General features: G+C 33.8%; 1 protein-coding gene across 1 annotated transcript; it reads left to right on the top strand.

The window, feature by feature from the left end:
- Positions 1-2: 2 nt before the first annotated feature.
- Positions 3-16287, top strand: TUBE1 (tubulin epsilon 1). Its single transcript, XM_019735027.2, has 12 exons — positions 3-174; positions 275-348; positions 952-1004; positions 3145-3202; positions 6330-6445; positions 7950-8071; positions 11028-11215; positions 11420-11595; positions 12576-12716; positions 14255-14395; positions 15020-15194; positions 15502-16287. Exons 1-12 carry the CDS (start codon positions 150-152, stop codon positions 15658-15660), a joined length of 1428 nt encoding a protein of 475 aa, XP_019590586.2. The 5' UTR covers positions 3-149; the 3' UTR covers positions 15661-16287.
- Positions 16288-18430: the final 2143 nt, after the last annotated feature.

Genomic DNA, 18430 nt, shown 5'->3' with positions numbered 1-18430 from the left:
ACCTAGAGAGGAGCATAGCGACGTCAGCGACTTGCGGCAGCAGCGTGACTTACGGCACTTCCGACCCTTCGTTGAGCGCCGTTGGTGTGCGGGCGGGATGCGAAGGCCGGCGCGGGCTTCCGCGTTCCCTTGGCTGGTCTCCCTGCAGCATGACCCAGTCGGTGGTCGTGCAGGGTAAGCTGCGTGTCGAGGGTGGGGACCCCGTTGGCGCGGAGCCCAGCGGCCTTGTTTGCCACTAATGTCCGCTCTGTTTCCTTCCTCTCCCTGACCGCAGTCGGCCAGTGCGGAAACCAGATAGGCTGCTGCTTTTGGGACTTGGCGCTGAGGGAGCATGCCGCTGTCAATCAGGTACCGGCCCCGCCTCCGGGACCCACCTCCCCTGTCACCCAGGCTCTTCCCCCAGATACACAAGAATTACTCAACGGAACTTTTATTTGACTGGTGTACGTTGTACGAGATCTTCTCAGTAAAGAACAAACTGGTTTTTAAACGTGTATTGGTGTTAGACACACAGTAGCTTAAACAACACTGGCCGGAGACCTTGGTCTGAAGCTTCCCCTAATTATCGGGGTCTCATCTTTATCAGGGTTCTTGTGAAGATCCATGAGATAGAATATGTGAAAGTACTTTATAAAATAGGTGATGTGTGGTATTCTATTCCTTAATTTAACCGGTCAGCTTTTAAAATGATCACCAAGAACCCAGAGAAAGCTCTCATTTGAGTCACCTGTTCTACAGTCTGTGGGGACTCAGGACTGTCAAGTGTCCTTCACTGAACTTAATTCATAGATCTCATGGCATTTACTCTTCCCTAGATTGGAAGAATCAGCCTAAGCATTTATGATAATTTGCCTTTTCTTATCAGCCACGTATCAGCCATTATAGTTTTGTGGGATTATTTAGGAAAGAGGCAAAACTTAATTAAATGCTATATATTTTTTTCATTTTCAGAAAGGAATTTACGATGAAGCGATAAGCAGCTTCTTTAGAAATGTGGATACCAGGTAAGATGGGATTAAAGTCTATCACATAGCGTAATGATTACTTTTCATGTCAACAGATTGGGAGAGACTCCTTCAGAAGATAATAAGAGCGGTTGATAACTGGAAAGAAGTCTGGCTTTTTCGTTTTTCTCATTGAAAGCATATTTATTCTCATTGTTCTCATATCATTCTGCAGAGCAAGACAATAGGTTTTCTTATAGGATCATAATAAGGAACAGTGCCTTATTTTTATTAACTTGACCTTGAAATAAAGTTTCTAAAGGAATGCTGACAATTTTTCTGAGGGTATCTTGTTAATGCATTCAGTAATGACTAACTGTTGAAAGAAAAATATTTACATTTCTCTGATGTTATTTGTGGTCAGGAATATTTGCTCTATAAATAGACTGAGTTAAAAAGGAGGAAAGCAGTTGTCAGATTACTTTTGTTTTAATAAAGGGTGTATGTGATTATATATTTTTTATCTAAAAGAGTAATTTGACATTCAGCGTTTGTTGATAAACTTGTAATGTTAAATCATTTCGTTCATGCAGTTTCAAAATACTTAAAGCTAAACTATGGTGGGCTTGAACTGAAAAATACATACTTAATATCCAGTTTTAATCTCATTCAATGTATTACCTTAATGGCTGGTGTCATTATCTTTATTATTTGGAAATATGTGTTATATAGACGAAATTTCCTCTGGTTTGTGAACTAGAAAAACTACTCCCCTACATACTATTAAGAGACGCAAATTTGCTTTTGTAGTACTTCCTTTTAGGTGCTTCCCTTCTGACTAAATTCCTACTCCCATCCCCTCTATTCTTGATGGCCAATCCTTTCATTGAATATTACATAGTTGAGACTCAGCCTGGGAACTATTCTCTCTTAAGGAGACTTCACATAACTACTCTCATCTACTCTGTTTGTTATATACTTTCATCTGAGAGCGTTCTTATTTCCTCAGTATCAAGTTTGGGGAGAAAAGGCTTGGTATCTTGGTCTTCTTTCCATGTACCATCAACACATGCAGTATGTGTTCCACAAGTTAATACAAAAAATCTTTTTCGAAAACACAACCATATCTCACATTTGTGTGTACACTTCTGTATCTGTTTGAGGAAATGATCATACCTTTGTAACAGCATGTTAGGAATTTACCTGTAACAGGAATTGGCAAACCTGTCCTATAAAGGACCAGATGGTAAATATTTTAGTTTTGCAGACCGTAAGGTCTGTGTCACATCTACTACTCAACTTTGCCATTGTAGTATGAAAGCAGGTATAAATAGTACATAAACAAATGGGTGTGCCTGTGTTCCAATACAACTATTTAGGAGAACAAGTAGCTGGTCAGATTTGGCCAGGAACTAATTTACCAACCGCTGACCTACAGCATTACCTGTGCTCAATTCAGTTTCCCTTCATATATTCTGTCTTCTTGCAAACTATATTGACTCATACACTGTTTCTAGTGATAGATTATTTACTTTAGTAACTATGTTCAACATGAAATTCTAGCAAAAGCTTTAGCTACTCAGTGGTATATAACTAGTACATTAGTTGCTATGTATTTGACTACAATAGGAAACCTTATTAATGGTGGCTCAAGCAATGAAGGTATTCAATTATCTCACATACAAATAAATCAGGAAATTGGATATTCTAGGTTTGGTAAAGTGCCTTCAACTCCAAGATACTGTTCAACTCCAAGATACTGTATGTTGTTTCATTATTCTTAGTGTGTTGGCATTTTGTCTTCATGTGTATTGCTTCCTAACTATAAAATGGCAGGCTTCACTCCAGAAATAACATCCATATTCATGTTCAAGGAAGGAAAACAGAAGAATTGGCACCAACTGCATCTGGTCCTTTTTGTCAGAAAAGCTTCCCAAGCTATCTTCTCATCTCATTAGCCAGAACTGGATTACATGGCCAGTGCTAACTACAAAGAAAACTGGGGAAAGTAGTGCCTTACTTTTTTTAGCCTAATGGGACGTAGGCAAGGGAGAAGATTTGGAGTGGCAGCCCCTTTGTTACCATTTATGTCTGTCCACCTGGCCTATAAGTAGCTTTATTGTGTAAATGACTTTATTACCTGACAGCACTATTAGCCATGGGCTATCTTATGACCTTTTCTTATTTTTTTATCTTTCAGAGTGGTTGGTGATGGTGGCAGTATTTCCAAGGGGAAAATTTGTTCTTTAAAAGCAAGAGTAAGACATATACACTTGGATTCCTACATTGCATGTGTTTTTAAAATAACTATACTTCTATAACTATCATGAGAATACAATTTTAATTTAACTTCTCAAATTTAAAAAAAAGGTATTTACTAAGCCACATTTAATACAAATATGATTAAGCAGACTTTTGTTTTTACCTGAAACTTTAGGGGGAATATTTTGTGCTTAAAATAAAAACTTATCTAGCATTTTTTCTAAATGTTTCAGGGGAAATATACATCTAGATAAGTGATAACAAAAGGATCTTCCTTATATCTAAAACTGAAATACACACTAATACAAGTTAATGTTTCATTTGAAGATAATGGAAGCTTTATTTGCTCCCAATACAATGCATAGATTTAACCACATTGTGGTGAATGAATACCATAACCACATGAAACCTGAACAAAAATGTTTCAAGTCAGTAGCCTATATTTAGTCTTAATGCCATTCCAACAACACTTCTGTGATTGTCTACAAGCTGCTTTTTCCAATTGTTGATCAGTAATCTTTATAACAAAACAGAAAGGTAGTTTAGATGCTATGGAAGTAATTGAGACGATAATGATCAGACCAGGAGTAGTGGCAGAAAGAGGGGAGAGCGATAGTGTTGTGGTACCTGGGAACCATCTCGTTTCTGTGATCTCTGATGTTCTTGGAAAACAAAATTTAGGGCAGAGACCATGTGCTTGTAAGCTGTTGGAATAATTAACACTTGGTATGCTCCATGCCATAGAGGGTGCTAACATCCCAACCCAAATCTTATTCAGAGAAAGAAATGTTGACATTTCCTAGACCACTCCCAATTTGAGCTCTTTCCCACCACCACATCAGTAAGCAAGGTGGGAAGTAGAGGAAACACTATTAGAAAAGAATAAATCTGTGTGTTTCTATGGCCTTTGACTTGTCCTAGAAGGTACTCTTCATTACTCCTTAGGAGCCTCGGTGTTATGTGGCTGCGATCACTGAATAGTCTAGGCTTCACCAGGTAACTTTCTGGCTGGGTCCCTCCACCGTGTCCAGTATCTGAAGTTTACATAGGAATTTTGTAAATCCTATGTGATAATTTAGGGAAAGCTTAAAAGCCAGAAAGCTATCACCAGATGGCTCTGGAAGAAAATAATAAACATCAAATCTTAGAAACATCGAATCCTAGCTGTGACTCCAGACCTTGGATGGCTAAGTGAGGAACCCAGAATAATTTCTCCTAATTTGAATTAATTTCCAAGGGAAAAACAAATCAAAGGCCTGGTGTTACTAAGAAAAGATTGGAGGAGTTATATACTATGTCAGGGTTTTAATGCTCAGTGACTGACAGTGATGCTGCTGTCAAAACTGACTTCAGGAGGTACTCGAATGTCAGTTTGTATTGTGCATGCAGCTGCTTTTGTCACGGAGGGGATGGCTTACATATGTTTAATTTACCATTTAGGAGACAGTAACTAAATGGTTTTCCTTCAGACAAAAAAAATAAAAATAATATATATATATATATATATATATATATATATATATATATATTTAGTCTTTGGTAAATCATCTCAATAAATCTATTTTGGAACAAGGCCAGTATATGGTAAAAATTAGTATTGTAATTATCTTTCAAAATCCCTTAAATTATCAGTGAATAATCAGTCTTGTCTGTGTAAAGTGTATGTATATTTACTGTTGTATATAAAGGAGCACACTTGTAAGACATGATTTTATGATCTTTCTAATATACTGCTATGATATACCAATACTATGCAATATACTATTATATAATGAAAATAGAATATTTCTAATATCGTGTATAATAATACTATTTTAATTGCCAGCTTCTAGTAGCATAATTAACTACAGAAATAATTGAATTCACATTTAAATGGACGTAAATGATAACTCTGCTGGAGTCAGTTACTTTATAAATATCAAACTTGATGGTCTCCCTTTGATAAGATAATAGAGCATTTAGTTGGGTGGTTCAGAGTCAGTATTCTGTAGCCGTGCTAGCCAGTTTTGAATCTCTGCTCTACCACTTACTAGCTTGCTGATTATAGCCAAGTTATTTAACTTTCCTAGGCCTCAGTTTCCACAATCTGTAGAGTGGGGATAATTATAATACATATACACAGGGCCGTAAGGATTAAATGGGGTGATACATATGAGCACTTAGAATAGTGACGTATTTGGTAAGTGCTTAGTAACATTACATGATCACAAGAACTGAAAAAGCCCATAAACGAAGCACTTTCTCTGTGACACTGAATCACAGAGTTAATCGCTTTATGGGGTATCCTAAAGTTATTTCAGAATACTTTTTTCAGCTTTGCTTTATTTATTTACTATTTATTTGACATTTTCACTCTTCTCCCTCACTATAGAAAATATAGGAAGTAAAGCACAAAACAGTGGGTGCAGGGGTATATAACTCTACTGCCAAGTTATCCCTGCTTACATTTTGCTATATTTCTCTCCAGTCTTCTCTGTTTTTCTTTCCATAGTTTTATGTTTCATATTGTGATGTTCTTAGTAATAGAGGTTATCTCCTATGTCAGTAAAGTTTGTGGTACTGAATTAGATTGTGAGTTACTTGGGGGAAGGAACCTATTGTCATCATTGACACCTACCTAGTGCCTTGGCTTTGCACATAATAGTAAGTTTACTGACTTGAATTGGACAGTTTTGGGCTGTGATTCACAAAGAGCAGCATGGTTCGTCCTAGTGAGCAAATGCATTAACATACCCTACATTTATTGAGAATTTTTTCTGGTTAAGTTACCTTCTAGATTTCTGAGACCTTCTCAAGAAATTTACAGTTGGTCACATAAGCACTGTAAAATAAAAGAATTGTTAGAAAAGCAGTTGAAGGGATTATTCAGCTCCTTTTTTTACCCACTTGGTAATTTGGAGTAGGGTAAGCATTTAGAATCCATCTTTTAATTGGATTCCACCTTTTAAGCAGAGAGGAATTATTTTTTTAATCTTATTCCAGAGGCTACGTAGAGATTCAAATAAAAATTTGATTAAGCTTAAATTATGAAAAGAACAATGCAACTTTTAGCTCATAAGTTATTTTCATTTACAGAGTGACTAAAGAAAAATATGCTAATTAAGTTTTATTTCTCTTTTTCAGGCTGTTTTAATTGACATGGAGGAAGGGGTAGTAAATGAAATTCTGCAGGGACCTTTGAGAGATGTATTTGATAGCAAGCAGCTCATCACTGATATTTCTGGCTCAGGGAATAATTGGTGAGAATATGCTGAATATAAAAATGGAATGTCATCTGGAAAAATTAACAATCTTTCCTTCATTCTAATAGGTCCTGCTGACATGAAAGCAAAATATAACGTGCCATACCTAACTCTAGGCCTTTTAGCCCATCATCTTTTCCTTAATAAATGATGGTGTTTTACAGTGCTTGGAAGACCCCTGTATTCCAGTTCTTTCCTTTTTTTTTTTCTTTAAGAAAAAGGTGAATCATGAAAAATTGACTTAAATTCTTTGTTGTGAATTGATTCTTGCATAATACTAGTGATAAAAGTTTTAAGTATTTTTACAAACTGTTGTCTTACCTGTATTATGATTTGACTTTATCAAGTTGTCCAGTTGGTAAGATTTAATAGAATTGATACAGAGATACAAGCCAGACCAGCATTCAAAAGCCCTAGCATTCAAGCTCAGGCTGTGTTTGGCCTTAAATTATAATGGTCTCTTCTCCTTAATGGGAAAAAAGCTCCAACAGTGACCATTTAAAAATTTACTTTGAGACTGTTTTTTAAAAATTAAGTAGCTCCTTGGTATTTGCAAATCTAATATTCATTATGTTAACTATTTGCAATCAGTCTCTCAGTTTCATAATGCATAGTGATGTATAATTTTACTAAAGCATGAATTTGAATCTTGCATTCTGAGAGTCATTTGGGGAGAACCAGTCACTAAATAAGTGAGTCCACCTGACCACCCAACTGGCTTTTCTCTTTGTTGTATAACTTATTCTGTAACCTTTGAGTTACACCTGACTGCATGTTGTGGGAAAATGATGTTTAGTGTTTTAATTCATCATAGTGATACTTGCAAATTTAGGCAGCCAAAAAGGCTTGCAGAGGCTCATGACTGAGTTTTCTACTGTGTTCCATTTCATCTAGTAATAACATGATGTGACCAATGTTTTTCGCATATTTTAAACCAAAATAGGTTAGTTTAAATTTTTAGGTCTTTGTAGTTGACCACATTCTGCTTTTAAATATATAAAAAATTCACTGCAGTCAGAGTTTACTTTAAATGGAGATGAGGAAAAAAAATATGTAACTAAAATCTCGTTTTGTTGTAATTATACCTTAAGAGAAAATTAAGATAAATTTTAAAAAACATAGCTGTATAGCCATTGAAAATGAGCTATCTTATTAGGATATTTGAGAATTATAGATACATGTATATACCAGGGGTGCCAAAAAAAATGTATACACATGACTTGTATTCATCTTTTGTTATCAGTATATATTATTACAATTTTAATAGTTTTTTCCTTTTAAAATGTGTATACCTTTTTTTGGCACCCTCTCTATATTTGTTCAATTTTCTACCTAGTAATTTGAGATACGATCATACGATTTATTGATATGAAACAAGAATAGAATTTACTTAATACAGTAAAAATACTTTTGCAAGTTTTTCCATATTCATTTAGATCAGAAGTAAAATCTTGAAATAATTAATGCAAAGAATTTTTTAAATCTGTATTCTTTTTTTCAGGGCTGTGGGTCACAGAGTTTTTGGCAGTCTTTATCAAGAACAGATTTTAGAGAAACTCAGAAAGTCAGCAGAGCACTGCGATTGTTTGCAGTGTTTTTTTATAATACATTCCATGGGAGGAGGTAAAGTTATTTACTCATTTGCCCATAACAATGTGAAAGTGCAACTGGGAATCCATTTTGCAAACATAAGTCTAGTTTTCAGTCCTATGCTTAAGATAGAACTGTTAAGAGTGTGTATGTTTATGAATATAGGTACATAAAGAGCTTTTTACTTAAATGTCAAAGTATGTCACTATTACCTTTTTTTTTTAATTAAATCCTTTTAAGAGTCAATAGAATCTGAAAAATTTACTTCTTCTACCTTTAGTTTCTTTTACAAACTTTCCAGCTACATTTCAATATATATGAGCTTTTGGGAAATGCTGAGCTGACTTTGTCCTGAGAGTTAGCTTGTGCAGTCCCATATCCTAACTAAAGCTAGGTATTCTGGCATGTTTGTAGGTATGCCTGTAAAAGAGTATCAAAACCCTTTAACTACCCTCAAATCTTTCCTGTGTCCAATCAGAGAAATAAGTAAAAGAAATTCTTTTAGTCAACTCCTTTAAATCATTCTTTACATAGTAATTAATCACCGTGACCTAGAATAAATGATCTGCATCGCTGTTTCCCCAGGGAAGCCCGTACCTTGCAAGTATTTTGCTTCCCTGTTCTATGAAATAGAAACAGGTCATAATCTACTAATTTCATAAGATTAGCCAATTTTAAAAATCTGCCATGTTTTTTTTAAATCTGCCATGTTTTTTTCTCCAAGCTGAGATTAAGATTTTATTTTCACAGGTTATGTACAATTGATTTTTCATTATATATATATATATATATTTAGTGTAATAGCATTTTAAAATTAAAGTCATAATTGCTACGTAACCATGCCTTTAGAAGACCACCATAATCATTAAATTAAGAAACAAATTTTCTTTCTACTAGTATAATTAACCTGCAAGTCAAAGTTTAAAAAAAAGTTTAATTTATAGTTCATTATGGTGCCTTTTTAAAATCCCTCTATTTCTCAAAATCTCAGATTACACTTTATTCATAATTCACTGAAAATGGCAAAAATAAATAATACTGAAGGTTAAAAATGAAGGTTTCCTTTCCCACATCTAATCCTTAGTGTCTCCGCACAAGTAGTCAAGTTTGCCAGTGTCACAATTGCAGATATTTCTACACCTATTAAAAGTGCGTGTGTGTGTTTTTATGTAAATGAAATCATGCAATACATATTCTGAATTTTTCTAATTTTATCTTTCCTGAGTGTCTTTCAATATCACCTCTGTCTCAGAGAATTCAATTGTGTGAATAGGTAATAATTTTTAAAGTCAGCCCTCATTGATGGATGTTAAGTTGTTTATGGCATTTACTTACTATAAACAATCCCCAGTGAAGATCTAGTACATACATCTTTCTTCATTTGTGCCACTATAGCTGTAGGCAATATTCCTAGAAAGGAAAGTGGGACCAAAGAATATGTACATTTTAAATTTTCTCTGATTACTGAAAGCCTGCCTACATTATTGCACCAATCCGTATTATTAGCAGCAATTTATAAGTTTATGTCCCCACACTGTCACCAACACTGAGTATTATGAGACATAAATCTAATATGTTCAAAATTATATTGTCTTAAATTACATTTATTAGAAGGTTGAACATCGTCAAATCTCTTTCCCATTTGATTTATTTTGAGTTAGATATTTATATCCTTTGCCCATTTTTCTATTGTATTAATTCATATTTCTTTGGTTGATTTGTGAGACCTCTTTATTGTAAAGAAATTTAGTCATCATAAATATAGAAGATTTTTTTCTAAGTTTGCCTTTTTATTTTGTGTATGAGTTTTATATATATTTAAGTTTTATTTATTTTTAATGTAAACAAAATGGTCTTTTCTGTAATGGCTCTGGTTTTGTATAATGCTTAGAAAGTCCTTCCTATTAAAGATTAACCAGAAAAAAATCTTCCTCGCTTTCATCTAGTATTTTTAACATCATACCTTTTTAATATTTATCTACATGAGTTAGCACATTGGCTTTTAAACTTTTTTTAAATCAGAACAGCAAGAAATAACATTTCACATCACAGCCCAAACACACACACACAAACTGAAACAAAAGATTCAGAAAACATTACTTACACCACATGTGACACGTTGATATTTCTACTGTTTCATTTAAGAAAAGAAAATACTGGTCCTAACCTAATAAATTAGTTTCATAGCCCACTAATAGTTCACAACCCATAGTTTGAAAAACACCAGGTTAGAGGATTCCAGTTTTATCTCTTTAAAGTTCTTACAAATTTCTGAACTTATATAAATGTAACTATGTGTGCCAGAAAGTCACCTGAATGGGATTCCTAGAGTTTCTGCTTTTAAGTAGTTGAAAAGCTTTCTAACTGAAAATTTTGTAAATTCAAGGTGGTCATGCGTAAGCAGATGTAGCTCAATGTTTAAGTTGCTTGTGTCACAATAGTGTCCTTCAACATTAAGGATGCATATTGCTGCACCGAAGAGGTTAAGATAGTTTGGTTTTGTTAAGTTGCCTAACACCAAGTGTAGACTGAAGACTGTCTTACTGTTTTACTCTTCAATCAGTTCTTTTGGCATCACATAAATATAACTTAAATTTGAAAAAGGGTGAAATAGAGAAAGCCCTCCCAACCTCACAGTAAGAGCCAGAGATTGAACTCAGGACTTTAAGCCTCAGTACCCATTTCCTTCTATGAAATTAGATTATTTAATATCATGTTTCCCTGAAAATAAAACCAGGTCTTACATTAATTTTTGCTCCAAAAGACGCATTAGGGCTTATGTTCAGGGGATGTCATCCTGAAAAATCATGCTGGGGCTTATTTTCCGGTTAGGTCTTATTTTCGGGGGAATACCGTATATAATCACAGGACTAAATTGAAAATTAAAAGTTTTTAATAAACATTTCTACAAAAAACACCCATAAAATTCCAAGTTCTTCACAATTCGGAACCATTTGTACTCTTTTTCTTTTTGAACTTTAATCCTCAGGAACAGGATCTGGACTTGGCACATTTCTTTTAAAAGTGCTTGAGGATGAATTCCCAGAAGTATACAGACTCGTGACTTCCGTTTATCCTTCTGGTGAAGATGATGTCATAACCTCGCCTTATAATAGCATCTTGGCGATGAAGGAACTGAATGAGCATGCAGACTGTGTGCTGCCCATTGACAACCAAGTAAGAAGTGACATTGTAATTTATGGACGTATTGCGTATAAATTCATTCCCGTGTTATGCTTATGTGTTTCTATGAAATATTCTTTTCAACCTTCCCATCTAAGAGGAAAAAAATTGTTTCTTTCTCTTCTCTCCTTCCTGATAGAATGTCATCTATGTCCGCTCTTCTTAATAGCTTCTCTCCCAATGTTTTTCCCTTAAAAGTCTTTATTTGACATCATTAGCAAAATTGACCTCATGGTGAATTGTGGAAAATTGGGGACAACTATAAAGCCAAAGAGTCTGGTTACTTCAAGTGCTGGGGCTTCTAAAAAGCGGCAGGAGAAGCCCTTTGATGCAATGAACAACATTGTGGCAAATTTGCTGCTTAACCTAACAAGGTAATCCTGTTGATGGTGTATACCTGAAGACAATTTAAAAACTTCACTGTGCTTTTGATGATGTTTGTAGTAGCATTTTTTTTTAGTTAAGTTGAAGGAGCTTCTTTGATTTTTATTTTGTCTAGTGTTTTCAAATCTTGGAGTCATAGACCAGAATTTTAATTGCTGTGACTCCAAAGCAGCAGAATATTTCCCCAGAAATATTCCACGGGATATTTCCATGGTATTAAATAATAAAAGGTTTTGTGGTAGATACCCTTGAGAAACATTTGGTTAGACAAAAGTAAACATTTTTTTACTGTAGGATATCTTAATCATTTAAACCAACTAATCTGTACCTCTCATTTGTTGGTCCAAAATATCTCCTTGACTTTGATTGCTTTGGTATCATTGTATTCCAAATTATAGAGCATATTCAGCAGACCCTTAAGGAGTTTAGTGAAGTTTACAGAATAATGAAATAATTATTGACCTATATGTATTTAACTCAAGCTAAAGTGTGTTTTAAGATTTTTTTTATACAGAGGGTACCAAAAAATGAATATACACAATTTAAGAAAGGAAAGAACTGTATTAAACTTATGCTGATGGTAACCAGTCTGAGCACCTCTTGTAATTGCAGAAGTCAAATGTGACTTATATTCATCTTTTATTATCAGAATATATTATTACAATTTAATACAGTTTTTTCCTTTCTTAAAATGTGTATACATTTTTGGTACCCTCTATTTATGTAATGGTTGGTGTGTTAGTTACACTTCAGATATTCCAGAAATAACAATTTTTATAGATGTCGTGTTATATTTTTTCTTTATACAACATGTTCATGATACTACATTTCACTTATACTGGAGAAAAGCATATAGTCTACTAAAGAACAGAGTATGAAAGGATTTAAGAAAATGCCTGCTGAATAAATCAATCTACATTCAAAGTGTATAATTCTAAAATTAATTCTTTCTCATACTTTAATTTTTCAGCTCTGCGAGGTTTGAAGGATCCCTTAATATGGACCTTAATGAAATCAGCATGAATTTAGTTCCTTTTCCTCAATTGCATTATCTCGTGTCAAGCCTAACACCTCTATATACACTGGCAGATGTTAACATTCCTCCTCGAAGGTAAGATGTAGTAACGTTATTTCAGTTACTTTAGCACTTGAATTATTTTTTTTTTAATTTTAAGAGAAAAGTTTAAAATAACCAATTATTTCTTCATATCATTTTCTTTGTGAAAACTATATAATAAAATACAGTTGATGACAGCCATTTTTCTATTATATGAATCTTTATTTAAAAGTCATTATTTTAAAATATCAGTATTAAACTGTTTGAAATTAAATCTAGTAATAACTGAATAATAACTAAATTTTTAAACTTATGAAAAGTAAATATATAAGATTTAAGGGCTTAGAAGTCTGATGTACTTAAGTCTGAATCCTAATTGTCTCTCTCGTAGCACATTCGCCACTACTTTAGTTTTTTTCATCTGTGCAAATGAGAGTTGGAGTGCCTACCTCATATGCTTATTGGGTATATTAAGAATATCTTTTAAAGCTCTAATCACAGCCCAGCACCATAGAAGGCTTTCAGATGTTACTCTGTATGGTAGCTGTTATAGATCATTTCCAGAACACCTTGTTTTATAACTGTGTGTCATTTCTAAGCATAAAACTTAACATCAGTTTACTTAACAAAAAATGTAGTTGGAAGATACTTTTAAGCATATACAGTGATGATAAGCTTGGAACAGTCACACTGGCATTCACAGTTAACTGAGGGAAAAAGTCCTGCCAAATTCTGTAAGAGGAAAGTATGTAAATGATAAAGTAAAAACAAGATTAAAGATTTTTTTCATAGTGCAAGTTTTGGCAAGGTAAAAATTCCATATTGCAGGAATGTCACAGTGATTTTTATTTGAGCCACTATCAAATAACCAGTTAATGCCAACTAATAGGTAGGACGCTTTTTCAGCATGGGATGCTGATGACCTTAAAAAGTTAAGCAACTTGCACAGTGTATGGAATAATTAACATAAGACCCGGGTCTTATATTATAGTAAAATAAAACCAGGTGTTATACTAATTTTTGCTCCAAAAGACGCATTAGAGCTGATTGTCCTGCTAGGTCTTATTTTCGGGGAAACACGGTAGAAGTCTCCGTTTTCAGGATCACTACTACAGAGTTTCATCTTTTATAGAAGAGCCTAAGATTGCCCTTTGATAGTTTCCTGTTAATTATCACTAATTGATGATGTATTTTACAGATGATGTATCTTAATGTTGTAGGCTTTTAATTAGTTTTGATAGTTCTGATACTATGAAGTAGATAAGCATACTGAAATAAGTAATGACACAAGTTTCCTAATTCAAGTTTCAGAAATCAGTACTACATAGAGCTCACTAATGATATAGTCAACATTTTATAGCTACTTTTAAATCACTAGTGTACTGCAGAAGCTTTTTATTCCAAAACACAGATACTGTATGATTTCCTTCTCATACTTCATAAAAGATTGCTCTGAGAAAATGATAGCTGAGATTTAGAACATATTTGTGTGTGAAGTTTATTTACATATAGATGATTATCTTTTCATTTTATAGTTATACACAAAAGAAAGATGTAATATTTTGTATAAACAGTGACTCTCATTGCTCTAGGTTGGATCAGATGTTTTCAGATGCCTTTAGTAAACATCACCAGCTAATTCGGGCTGATCCCAAACGTAATCTCTACCTTGCCTGTGCCCTCATGGTTAGAGGAAATGTCCAGATTTCAGATCTTCGCAGAAATATTGAAAGGTTGGATTTTACAGTTTTTCAATAAATGTGTGTACTGTTTGCGACTGTAGCATAGAAGTTCAGATGGCCTCTGAGAATTCTAGCATTTCCACTTAATTAAAGTGTGACCTTGTGCAAGCTACTTAGCATCTCTGAGCCTTATTTTCCTCAAATGTAAAATAAGAATGATAACAGTACAGAATTGTTACTCACAAAGCACTGAGTGATGTGTGAGATGTTTTATTTCCTGAAAGTGTTCAGCAAATTTAACTATTATTTTTATTACCACCACTACTGCTTCTAAGTTTACGTTTTACTATTTATTGACAATTTATTTTTTAGGAACACTGTTCTGTTAAATTACAAATAAGGAAAATTATAATACCTTCATTTCTTTTCATCCCCAGATTTCTAAAGTTAAGGAATGTGTTTATAGCTTTTCTAATCACCATCACAGCCAATCTGATGTCCTCCTACTACATGTCCCTTAGTTCACTGTCAGACTGTACTGCTAACAGTATACATTCTAAACTAAGCAATTAGAAGGGTACCATCAGTAATGTCCTAGTTTAACTAATGTCGGCTGCCGTAATATGGCAGACATTTTTAGTACCTCACTTCTTACCCTGAGTTCTTGTATCTCAGATTAAAACCTTCTCTGCAGTTTGTCTCCTGGAATCAAGAAGGTTGGAAGACCAGCCTGTGTTCAGTACCTCCTGTGGGTCATTCTCATTCATTATTAGCTTTAGCAAATAATACATGCGTGAAGCCTACCTTTGTGGAACTGAGAGAGAGATTCATGAGGCTCTATAAGAAAAAGGTAATTATCAGTACACCTTTGTAACTGTACGTGTTTATTTTGGCTATTTAAAATGTATTTTCAAGAATAACACTATTACAAATCAGGATGAACCTGTCTGCTATTCATGGTACTGATTATAACTGAAGAGGAGAGGCTTACTCAGACTATCTAAAAGAGAAATCTCAGGAGTTTATAGGATTTGAGTTCTCATTTCTCTTGTAAATCTGAGTGAACTATCACTTTAATAAGGAATATTTACATTATAGGATAGTTATATGGATTAAATTTCCAGAAAATAGTCAACATTATCCTTTTTTATTTATAGGCTCATCTTCATCACTATCTACAAATTGAAGGGATGGAGGAAAGCTGTTTCACAGAAGCTGTGTCATCTTTATCATCACTTATACAGGAATATAACCAGCTAGATGCCACAAAAAGCATGCCTGTGGAAGATTTACCTAGATTAAGCATAGCTGTGTAAAAAAGAAACCCAAAAACTGCTTTTACTTTTTCTTAATTTCACATTTTTTACGTCATCTTACCTTTGTGTTTCATAATTTTTGTGATTCAGAAAGCCCAGTTTGTGTTTTTCATATTAGGAAATATTTTTGTCTGAAAGAGTGGTTCCATTTCATCACAATTTGTTGTGTCAAATTAATAAAGTCATAGTACCTTAACTTCAAAAATTTGTCTTCAGAAAATCCCCCTTTTCTGAAATTGAGAGAACAGAGTTCTTTAGTATTTATTTATAATTTTATATTGAGGCATTTATACAAGATAATCATGTGTTCAATAAAATCTTGTACAGATTTTTTTTGTATTTATAATTTGTTTTTATATTGTTTAAATTCATCTGATTCTTTAAAAATAAATACAGGGAGTTGAACATAATGTAAATATTTCTGTATAATACCCACTAATTTCAGGGATAGGTTTTGTCACAGTTCTTATGGAGGTTTTGTTTCTTCTTTGGATAACCACTTGTTTGCCCTCAAAAGAATCAGTTTACATTTATTTTAACATACATTTATATTAAATTATTTTTAAGTATAATGCTTTGTTATCAAATTAGTGATTTTATAATAAATGTCCATATTTTTAAACAATACTACTTGTTATTGGTTTGCTTATCACTGTTTATACAAGCGAAGAGGATGTTATGAAGCTTGATACCTTCCAAACTTTGCAGTAAACGGCTCTACTAGTCTCCTAAAATTGTTCCAGTTACTATTATCTCCAGTTTTAATCTTTAACATTTATTTATCTTTAATCACAATTTATATTTCAAATCCATAGGATGATTTATCAATTCAGGAAGCAATTTTAGGAACAAATTATTTTCGAACCAAAATAATTTGTTCTGTTTTCTTTAGTGTTATATTTTTTAAGTTTTTTTCCTTTTCAAAGTAAGGATACTGCTCTTGGTCTTTCTTTATCTTGGAAATTTAGTTTTTTACAGTATTTGGTATAAAAACTTTTAGATTACAGTTGTCAACAGTGGCCAATGAAATTCCATTTTCTATTTCCCAAAGAAACCTTAATGAACTGATATTGAGGATAGGGCAATGGAAATTATATACAGAGGGTGTCGAAAAATGTATACACATCTTGGGATGAAAACTTTCCAATTTTCTGTTTCAGGAATGTGTCGTATGCTTGTGCTACTAACTCCTGTCTCACGTGCACATTGTTTGGTAGACTTCCGTGGTGAGCATGTAAACTGTTCCAGCACCACAGCAGAAGCAGCAGGACTTGTTGCTGTAAGAGGCCTCCCTGATCTTCCCTTGCACACATCACACACAGTACCGTGCGTCTCCGACTTACCACGAATGCCTGCTATTGTTAGGCGTGTTGGAGGTTCTGTTGCGTACTCACGCCTCCTTTGTCATTGTACTTCCACAACAATCTCAGATTTCAAATACCACTTCAAAATGGTCTGGCGCTCCTCAAACCACCATGCTGTCACCATTTTCTTTAACTGTCCTGCCTATCGCACGGTGACGCTAGCATTCATTTGATTAACACTATCTTTTGAGCAAATGTCATACTACACATTGCTACCGTAATTCAATTCAACTTCGAAAAGTAATACATAGATAACAGCTCTTAAAATGTGTATACATTTTTTTGGCACCCCCATTATTTATAGTTTAACCTATTCCTATTTAAGAATTAATCTAGAATCTTGCTCACCCTATAATGATTATCATCTGAATGGAACCTAGGCCACTGTCGAAGTACAGATAAAGTTTTAAAATTTTAATATGCTTTTTACACATCTTCCACAAAGTATTCCAGATTTTAGAGAATAAAATATTTTCTAAGATACAAATAAATGGAAATACATACCATGCTCATGGATAGTAAGAATTAATGTAGTTAAAATGTCCATACTGCCTAAGGCAATATACAGATTCAACGCAATTCCTATCAAACTACCAAGGGCATTTTTCACAGAAATAGAAAATATAATCCTAAAATTTATATGGAACCATAAAAAAATCCCAAATAGCCACAGCAATCTTGAGAAATAAGAACAAAGTGGGACATAAAATCATACTACAGCATGGTACTGGCATAAAAACATTCATAGATCAATGGAACAGAATAGGGAGCCCAGAAATAAGTCCATACCTGTATGGTCATTTAATCTATGACAATGGAAGCAAGAATTTACATTGGGGTAAAGACAGTCTATTCAACAAACGGTGCTGGAAAATCTGGACAGACACATGCAAAAAAATGAAGTTGGACCATCTCCTTACACCATATGCAAGAATAAATTAAAAATGGATTAAAGACTTAAATGTAAGATCTGAAACCATAAAACTCATGGAAGAAAATAAAGGAAGTAAATTTGCAGACATTACCCTTAGCAATAGTTTTATTGATACATTCCCTCGGGCAAGGGAAGTAAAAGGAAAAAGAAACATGGGATTACATCAAACTAAAAAGTTTTTTCACAGCAAAGGAAACCATCAATAAAACAAAAAGGCATACTACTGAGTGGGAGAAGATATTTGTCAATGATACATCCAATAAGGGGTTAATATCCAAAATTTATAAAAAACTCATTCAACTCAGCACCAAAAAAACCCAATTAAAGAATGGGCAGAAGACATTTTTCTAAAGACATACAGATGGTCAACAGACATGAAAAAATGGTCAACCTCACTAATCATTAGAGAAATGCAAATAAAAACCACAATGAGGTACCACCTTACTCAGAATGGCTGTCAATAAATCAAGAA

This window comes from Rhinolophus sinicus, linkage group LG05, assembly GCF_036562045.2.
Source record: "Rhinolophus sinicus isolate RSC01 linkage group LG05, ASM3656204v1, whole genome shotgun sequence".
NCBI classification, from domain to species: domain Eukaryota; kingdom Metazoa; phylum Chordata; class Mammalia; order Chiroptera; family Rhinolophidae; genus Rhinolophus; species Rhinolophus sinicus.
The sequence above is the reverse complement of the archived record's forward strand: the minus strand, read 5'-3'. Positions and strand labels throughout refer to the sequence as shown.